The 9824-nt window shown below is 32.1% G+C and overlaps 1 protein-coding gene across 1 annotated transcript; it reads right to left on the reverse strand.

The window, feature by feature from the left end:
- Positions 1 to 7768: 7768 nt before the first annotated feature.
- LOC129755393 (uncharacterized) lies at positions 7769 to 9445 on the reverse strand. Its single transcript, XM_055751849.1, has one exon. The coding sequence runs from the start codon at positions 9315 to 9317 to the stop codon at positions 8559 to 8561; it is 759 nt and encodes a 252-aa protein (XP_055607824.1). The 5' UTR covers positions 9318 to 9445; the 3' UTR covers positions 7769 to 8558.
- Positions 9446 to 9824: the final 379 nt, after the last annotated feature.

Here is a 9824-nt window from a genome sequence, read left to right on the forward strand (position 1 = left end):
TCGAGTTCTAAAATAAACTTCAGATCAGGTCAGCAATGAACCATGAATAAAATATTTAATCAAGATTCGTAATGTGAATTTTGGATAATGAAAAAAATCTCTTTGAACTTTAGAGAAACTATTCAAAACACATAGATAATACTTAAATATTATCTGATGAAAATGAAATTGTGTATTTAACAGTGATCAAAGTCAGAGATGAAATCCAATTTTATTTTCTAATTTTAACAGTTGTTAAAATAAACGGCTAGAAAAGTTCATGTATGATTGAAGTTCACAAAAATAACTTTGTAAATTTAAAATACAACATATTCAATGCACACTCACTGACTAATTAGCAGTTTGGATGATTTCTTGAATTATCAAATACTAAACTGATAAAAAAAAGAATTAAAAGTTGTGTGGTAAATATTGAGACCACAAAGAAAGTACATATATAATTCACATTAAATTTAACTCTTAAAGTTTCTATAAAGAATGGTTTTTCGAAATTTTCCTAGAATAATTGAAAAATCACGATCGATTCTAAGAAGACGATTTAATATAATAACATTAAGTGAACCGTTTAAAAAACTGATTAACTAACAAATCTACATGAAAGTAAAAAATGATTATGAATTTATTAATTTCACTTTATGCAATTAAGAAACAATATATACACTCAGGCAAATTCTTATTATGATTCTCATAAGATGCATCTTATGAACCGCTTTTTAGAGTGTAAAATTGATTTTCATAAGAGTCTTATGAAATTCTTCCAATTTTCAAAGTAAATTCTTATGAAAAATAGAAGAAACGGCATTGTGAAAAAATAATGAACGCATTCATTCCATCAGTCATTATTTTTCATCGTCACACGAGGCGTGAAACCATTATAGTTTATTTTTTGTAAACGTTGATATTATTTGTAAACTCAAACACATTATTTTTTGTTTACGTTTCAGCATATTGACCGGGAAAAAGTAAAAACTCAAAGGATCCGATGCGGCAGAATAAATGTGTTGGAACCGAGTGTTTGTGTCCTGCTGTTAGTGCTAATGATGTAACAAACTAGATAGAAACAAGCTAGAAAATAAATAAAATGTTTTTAATATCAATTATCTTGAGTTATTCTCATCAAACATGACATTTTCTGTTTCCATAAGACCCTCTTATGGAAAGCAAAAACCTCTCAACGAAGTAGGCGTTCATTTGAAGAATTCATTCACGTCATAAGACAATCTTATAAATTTCAATGAACTTTCTTATGGCGCCAGTTTATAAGAGAATCTTATGGCAAACTTAATAGTATTTTTCTGAGTGTAGATGATGACGATGAAGGATCCTAAAAAGTTGATTGCGGTCTTAAAAAAAGTTTATTTGTATAAATCTTTTTAATTTTTTTGTTATGTTTTAAAGTATTGTCAGAAAAGCGCAGATTTTTTTAAAATAAATTTTACCTATTTTACCAAAATAATCAAAATAAGAGCTTAAATTCTTTGCCTTTCAGAAAAATGTGAATTTTGTGGCCTTGTGTAATTTTTGAAACCCCTTTTGAATGTTGAGTTAAAAATTTAGAAGAACAAGGGGCCGTTCAAATATTATGTAACGCAATTTTCGAGCATTTTCAACCCCCCTTCCCCCCTACGTAACACATTCGTCTCAAAATTCTTAAGCAAAATCCACAGAGCGTAACACACTATACCCCCCCTCCCCCCTAAAAGCGTAATATTTTAATGATCCCCAAGAAATACCAAATACAGCCCTGGTTGCCCGAATATCATTGAAAAAAGACCGGATTTATTCACTTTGTTTGGCAAATAAAAAAAAACAAATTGTGTTTTAAATTTTTTATTCATGCTTCCCAAACGAAATTTTTTGAGCAAGTTTTGTAAAAATAAATTAGAAAGGTTTTTTGGAAGCTTTAAATACAATTTGAAATCTGGCGATAAATTTTGATAAGAAATTTTTTTTTCAATATTTTTTTTTTGGTTAAATAATTTTTGGGTTTTAAAAAAATTCCCCCGGATACGTACTGAAAAAAATCTGGCAAACTTAATCCAGAGTGAAATGGACAAAATACCGTCGTAGGCGAGCCAACTTCTGACATGTTTATTAACATTTATTTTTTAACACCTTTTGGGATCAAGTAATTTCACATTTCTACGGTGAATTAATTTCATGGATAGAAGATTTTACTTGAAAAAAATGTTTATGGGGGAGGGAGGGTTTAACCGGGGGAGGGAGGGTTTAACCCCTATACCTCCGCGTTCGCACGGCCTTGCTGTACAAAATCTCTAAACGGTTCAAAATACCTCCAAATCCCAATGAGGAATTTTAGAGACATCCACAGAAAAACAAAAACATTCAGGAACAATGGAAAACTGGTGCTCTATTGTAAGGTTGCAAGAATTTTTCTCGAACGTATCCGGACAGGGTAAATTCGTGCCATTTAATCTTATTATCTGGCAGAATCTGGGCATTTGATTTAAAAAAAAAATCCATGAAAATTTGGTCAAAACACAAGTATTTTCGACTCTGAAGTTAAGCGCTTGAATCGCATTTTGTCAAAACACATCAGCCGATTTTAAATCATTTCAAAGGCTTATAAAAATCGTTCAAGATTATTTTTAAAACATTTGGTCTAAAAATTTCGTCTTTGGACGCAAAAAAAAAATTTTTGTGTATTGTTCGAAGTACGTCAGCCTGTCAGTTATAAACTATAGTTCAGATTAAGGATACGCCAATTAAATTTTTTTTAAGTTTTTTTTTTTGTAGATTTTTCCAATAAAGTGTATAAATCCGTGCAAAATCCGAGCAATTTTCAACAAAATCCCGGCAACCAGACAGCACCGAACCTTCCCCAAATTTGGTATCAAATTCCGGACAATTCTGGATATCTACAACGTCCAGAAACCTTAATTAATAGATATCGCGAACCTCACATGCACTCGAGTATTGCAAATATGGTCTTAAGTATGGATAAATCAAGCATAAATTAATTTTTTTTGGATGGAGCAATTGGCGTTGAGGACCTAAAATATACAAGAAAAGGGTTCAAAATAAGAATAGTAGGTACCACTTATATTTTTCTATAAAAATCATGATTATTTCTTAAAGTTTACTGTGTAAACGTAAATAACAATGCTTCTACAAACTATTTGAATAGATCCCTGTAACGTTTTCTAGTATTCCAAAGGTTTTGAAGGGTCTTTCAAGAGATGCTCCTCTAGTTCTAAGGAGTTTGACATTTGAGCTGTAATACCAAAACTTCTTACTTTCTTCATAAACATGACGTGAAATGATGAAACAAACATTCTGGGTTCATTTTGAATCAGAAAAAACAGGTTGGAATTCAAAAACTTTGTTTTTTTTTAGTAAACCACACTTCCAGCTTCAAGTCGTAGATGGCAGCACTATCTTGCAGTTAAAACCCAATCAATTCTCAATATTGATTTTGAGATTTATTCAGGCCCATATTGATGATTTCGAGGTAATTTTCCAACACAGTTTTGCTGGAGCTCACGCTGCGGAAAGCTTTCCCGGATTTACAAAAAATCACCAGCTCAAGAATAAACCACTGCCAAAGTTCCAGCTCATCTTAACTTTCAATTTAATTGCAAATGCAGGAATCTATTCAAATAGTTCTTTAAAAGCATTAATATTTACTTTTACACAGTAGTTTTAAAGATATTTATGGTTTTTGTAGAAAAACTTAAGTGGTACTATTCTTATTTTGCATTCTTTTTCATTTTTTGGTCCTCAATACCAATTGCTTCATCCAAAAAAAGTAAACTTAAGCTTGATTTATCCGTTGAACAATTCAAAACAAATTGTAGAAGACATTTTTGGTTATTTTCAATCATTCATATTTTAACATGCAAAAAAACATATTCTTGTTTCGGTCACTGTATGTTTTTACTTGTTATAATTATTATTTATGATGAATTTATTTCTTTCCCTCACACGGTTACTGACTTCATTGAATTCTGATGATATAATTTAAAATGGGTCCAACACATTTGATAATAATTTTTTTCAAAAATTTAATTTTTTGTTTTTGAAACGAACACAAACGAGCACAAACACATACAGGATTTCAATGAAACTTGATGTTTCCTCGAAGAGATTCCTTTTTCTTAACTCTAAGCGTACAGGCGTACAAGCGATATGATGGCTAGCATCTTACAAATGCTAAAACCACCAACCCACAGAAAGTGTACTATGTATGCCGTGACCGGGATTCGATCTCATATCTGCTGGCTTAGAAGACTGGAAGGCTATCCTCTACGCCACGGGCTGCGGCTAGAAATGAACTTTATGATAGTCTTAAGGAACGCAAATAGTAGCAGTCAGTCAGTACCTACATTTTATTTCATACATTTTTTAACATTTCATAAGGCACATAAGCAAAAGATGATGGTAAAAAATGTTCTTGGTTACTAACTTTTGTCACTGACTGTATGTGGGATGAAAAACAAAATTGCTTTAAAAAATTTACTTTTTCAACTTTTTGAAGTTGAACTACATTATTTTTTTTGATTAGGTACCGTAAACTGGGGTTGCTTTGATCAATAAGATAAAAAATTAATCAGAAGATTATCAATAACTATGTCTAAACTTGATGTACCCTTAAACTGTTTCCTATGTTTGAGAAAGCTGATAAATCCTGTTCAAAAAAAAGAAATTTGGTTTTTATTCAACAATTTTTTAAATTCTTGAATTTGGAATTTCAAATTTAAGTTCTTCTGAAAGCATTCAACAAACACTTCGCCTAATAAAATGAAAACTCCTGGAAGGAAATGATTAATTTCTCCTGAAAGTTTAGATTTGTGCGTTGTAGTGTTTGTCTCATATCATCGTCATTTGTTGATATCGAGTTTTTGGTTTTATTTAAAAAAAAAAGTTCTATTCCCTTGATTCTTTCAAGAGCAAATCTGTAAAAAAAAATAATAATCAGAAGCTCATGTAAGCAGTGAATTTCCAAGAAAACAGACAAAAGAAGTTTGCCTAGAGAGTTCTATACAATCCTTATTTTGTTCGTTTTTGTAGTAAAATTATCTATGAAAATTTTCTTATTTTCATCCCTTAAGGTAAGCATCAACACCAAGGCCGTGCGAACGGGGGAGGTTTAAGGGGTTTAAGCCCCCCCCCCCCCATGGAGATTTTTTCTAAGTAAAACTTTCAGTACAAGAAATGAATTTACCGGAAATCACTTGACCCCAAAAGGTGTTGGAAAATGAGTGTTGACAAATATGTCAGAAGTTCGGCTCGCCTCCGGCGGAATTTCGTCTTAAATCATTCTTTAGGCCAAAGACATTTCGTTCTACGGATCTATATTCACGAGTTGAAACTAATCAATTGTAGACGTAGATTTCGATTTGTAATTCAGTTAATACCTTTTGTATTGAAACTCAAATCTTTATTCACAAAAACTCTAAATAACTCGTGTTAAAAATGGGTTTTTACCAAGAAGTGTAACTAAACAAGTTTAACAATTGAAACCAACCATTTGAACTTCAAAATTCATTCATAGAACACTAATTTTACATAGTTTTCCATAGTCAAAATCCTAGTATCGATGACTTTGTAACTAACCACTTTGATTATTAAAAAAGGTGTTTGTCATTTCAAATTTTATGCAGATATGAAAAATTTCTCAAGAATCCAATTTCAGCCTCAATTGTAATTTTTGTTTCTCATTCTTTAGAATCCTAAACTCCATATCCAAAATTTTTTTGACATATTACTCAAGGCCTCAAATTTCACATTTTTCCTAGGTGCAAAGAATTTAAGAGATGATTTTGAATAATTTGGGTGCCCAAATCCAAATATGCAATTGAGTTTTTGTCTAACAGCTTTGTTTTTTAAATCACTTTTGAAAATAGGTGAAAATCATTTACTACTTTTTGACAAATCTTTGAAACATAAAAATGAAAAAAAAGGGCTTCAAATCAATTATCCACTTTTCCCTAGATCGCAACTAATTTTGATTTCTGCGAAAAATAGCTATAGCATCTTCTACTTGTTCACGTTACTCCATTTCAATCAAATTTAATTTAAGATACTTTTCAGTGAAAAACAAATGCAGGTTTCAACAAATTTGTAAAATTAAATAATATCTTTTTTATTTAAAATTTTCTTACTAGAGTCGGACATGCTTGTATGATAATGATAACTTAATAAAAACTGTCGAATTTAACATTCTTAGATCATGCATCATAATCATCATCATTATTATTCCAAAATATACTAAGTATAATACACAAATAAGGAATAAGATTTTTTTCAATTTCATGAAGATTTGTTAGAGCATCAGTAATCAATGATTGATTTCACTTGAAACTGACTAATTTTTAGATTTATAAACTTCATATCATCGATATAAGAAACGTATATTTTTCAACGTATTATTTTGTTTGAATATAAAATCCTATTAAATTTACCGAATTTCATTTTTTTTATTTTAATTTTTCACATGAATTTTCTGATTTTTGTAGTCAAACATTATAAATTTCATAGAAATAATTTGAAAAAGTTCCTCATTGTCTTTCAAGTCTGAATTTTTGTGCTCTGAAAACATAATAAGCCTCATAATCTAATTTTTTTTAAAGAGAAACCTAGTTTCTACCGTTTGTCCTTTCTAGGACCCAGTATTTCAATTGATGGCTTTAAAATATTCAGCACCAAAAATTTTCAACTATAAAACTTGTGCTTGAAAATTATAAAGGTTTTACTTATTTTTATTACTTTGAATAATCTGTTTTTGATCGTAAATAATTTTGTAATTTATGAAAAGATTATAAATTTTTCGAAGCAGCAACTTTAAAGCTAAATTTTTATGGACAACATTTATTATCATATAAATAAGTACTTGCTTTGTACTTTGAATATTTATAACAAAACTTGAAATTTAATATTTTTTTTCAGAAGTTTCTTCTTTATTTTCAGAAATCACCCATTTCCCAACCTGTACTTTGGCAATAAAGCTTTCAATGATGAACTGAACATGTTGTATTATAAATATATGAAGTAATAATTGTAAACTTCAGAAATGAACTGGAGTCTTTTAGGTTGATAACCGGACAAAATAAAAAATGTTGTCATCACCAATTTTGATCACTGGTACTCTTAAAATAAAATTTATATTCTTCTTTGTATCAAATTAAATTTAATCATCAATAGGTACAAAGGTATTCTCTCAAGTTCAAAATGGATTTTTTTCTTATCATGATTTTATAAAAATGATGATTAAATATTTCTTCAAATTTAAAATATTTCTGTGGAGTTTTTCAATCAAGCCTACGATTGAAAATGAAGGATAGGAATGTTAATTGAGACGATTAATAAACAAAAATTATTATGGTTTTTCTGAACAATTATAAATCATCATTAATTTCTGATCTTTTCTGAAATTTATTTGAGAATTCAGATTTAGTTTCTTTTTTATTTTGGGTTAAATTGATGAATTTTATTTCTATTTTTTTTGAATATTCCCGAAGCTTTTATTCAATCGCATTCGTTTTCTGTGTTTTCTTAAATATTGATGTCACAATTTGAAATTTGAATTTTGAAACCCCCCCCCCCCCCCCTTCATGACCGGGTCCTTCGCACGGGCCTGATCAATACTATGTTTTTTTCGAAAATGCGCGTTTGGGGTTCAAAATGTAAGAAAAAATATTTGAACAGAACTAAAAAAAAGGATTGCAACCGATATGTTCACAACACAACAGAATTGTTTTCTCCCCCATCAAGATATTCGGATATTAATAACCAACACTGCTTGACATATTTAAAGTTAATATCAACAGTTGTTTTAAGATTTTATTCTCAAAAAATTGAATATGTTACACTAGACCATATCTACAAGAACGGTATTACATGCTGAAAATGCATATTCTATTAGCAGTATGCATAGTTTGTATCTATATACAATGCCGATTTATCCATCTGTGGTCAGGATACGATGATGATAAGAGCGCAGCTCATTATTTTGGCTCGTTTATATGTTTGGACTTATCGTATGAGCGGCTACTAATTGAGTGCTTTTTACAGTAGGATCACTATTTGAGAATATTATCAAATACTTGTTTTAAGAATTCTTAAGAGTTGGGTGTACAATTAATTGGTGTTCGATTGAAATAGTAACATTTTACCAATAGGTTTGATTTTGGAATATAATCACCTAGTTGCTGTTTGTTTGATTTCAAAGTTATTGGATGGCCTCTTCGGGTTTAATTTTAAGCTAGAATTAAATCACTGTTAGTCTTGTGAAGGTTACTCATTACTCATAAAATCGTTTTCTTTTTGTTTTGGTCAAATTTTATCATATCATTATGTTGCATTAGAACAGATGGTTTGAATAGAACTTTTTAGAATAATTGCACTTTAGATTCTCGCGTTGAGTTCAAGCATTTCTGTATTCGCTAATTTACAGACTTCTCTTTCCGAATATGTCGCTAATCCGCCAGATAACTAAGCCATTTCGAGTCGTAACTTAAATTAAGCCGTTATCAACCATTAGTACTTGAATCTGAATTGATATGACGTGGAATACTCAGGGGAATATCCGATTAAGGTTAGCGCCCGTAATGACTGCAGCATACCGATGTTCGAGGAACACGTTGCGTCGGAAGGCCAGAAATTCCTCGGATGTACGTATAGGAAACAGGTCGTCGGAGAATCTTCTTGGGCGGCAGTTTGCCCGATCCATTGTAGCCTTGGGAAACTGGAGTCGAAGACGAGATGCTATTGCTGCTGAATAGCGATGCCTTCGATTCGCCCTTAGAGCCTTTATGGCTCAGAAGATTCCCCGGAGCGTTACTGAGCGATAGTGATCTGGATCTGATAGGTCCGGAGATGTTCAAGTTTTCCAACAACTTTCGCACGGAAGACCTTCGGCACTCCCTCAGGGATTTGTCTACATCATGCGAAGAATTACTCTCCATATCACTTGAGGCACTGGAATGTTCATGAGTGGATATTATTTGGTCCATCGACTTGATCGCGGAACTTGATCTTCTTTTGGGCGGTGCTTGCAACTGTTCACTAAAAGATGAGCACGAGTCTACCGAAGAACTACGCGAGTTTTCTTCCGCATTCGACCCATTCAGATCTTCACTGGACTTCAAACTTATTTTCCGGTAAATATTTTGGAAAAACCCATACGATTTGTCCTTCCCCGGCGAGGCCGAAGACAACGGGGACACACTTCTGGTCGAAGGCGTCGGAATGTCAATATAGATGTTTTCACTGCTGTTGTTGTTGTTTCCGGTTCCGTTTGTAATCCCAAAGCTCGGTGATAGGTTATTGTTATCCATTTTTTCACAAGCCAACATTTTCACCGTGACACCATAAATTATCCGTTCTATGATCTTCAATGCGAACAGTGACCCTTCAGGCTTTTGGCTGATTAAACCACTTAAGAATCTCTTCAAGATTCAAGACAAACTTATCGGCACCAAAGTCGAATGTTAAGTGAGGACATTCCACGCTTTCACTGAACTTTTATAGCTTTCCACCCGCACTGCACGGGACGATTTCGAAGGCGCAAAAATAAAATGCAGAGCAGAACGGATGCTGTAAGGACCAAACGCTCCTGTAAGCTCTCTGGAAGATTTCAACATTAAACGCAAGCTCTCTTCTCCCAAAAGTATACCCGAAGGACGACAAATGAATCGGGTCATGTTTTTGTTCATCCTTCCACCTCCCCCCGGAATCAGATGTTCGAAAAAGGTTCACCCAAAACGTTTTCTCGGGAAAGCTTTCAAACCCATCAACAGCTCCGTCAGCAGACATAGTTAAATCCGGCGTAGCTTCTTATGTGTATGCCTTTGATGTTCCGT

This window comes from Uranotaenia lowii, chromosome 3, assembly GCF_029784155.1.
Source record: "Uranotaenia lowii strain MFRU-FL chromosome 3, ASM2978415v1, whole genome shotgun sequence".
Taxonomy (NCBI): Eukaryota; Metazoa; Arthropoda; class Insecta; order Diptera; family Culicidae; genus Uranotaenia; species Uranotaenia lowii.

Excerpts from the sequence above, each read along its gene's own strand:
- LOC129755393 (XM_055751849.1), bottom strand. The coding sequence starts at position 9,317 with ATGTTGGCTTGTGAAAAAATGGATAACAATAACCTATCACCGAGCTTT.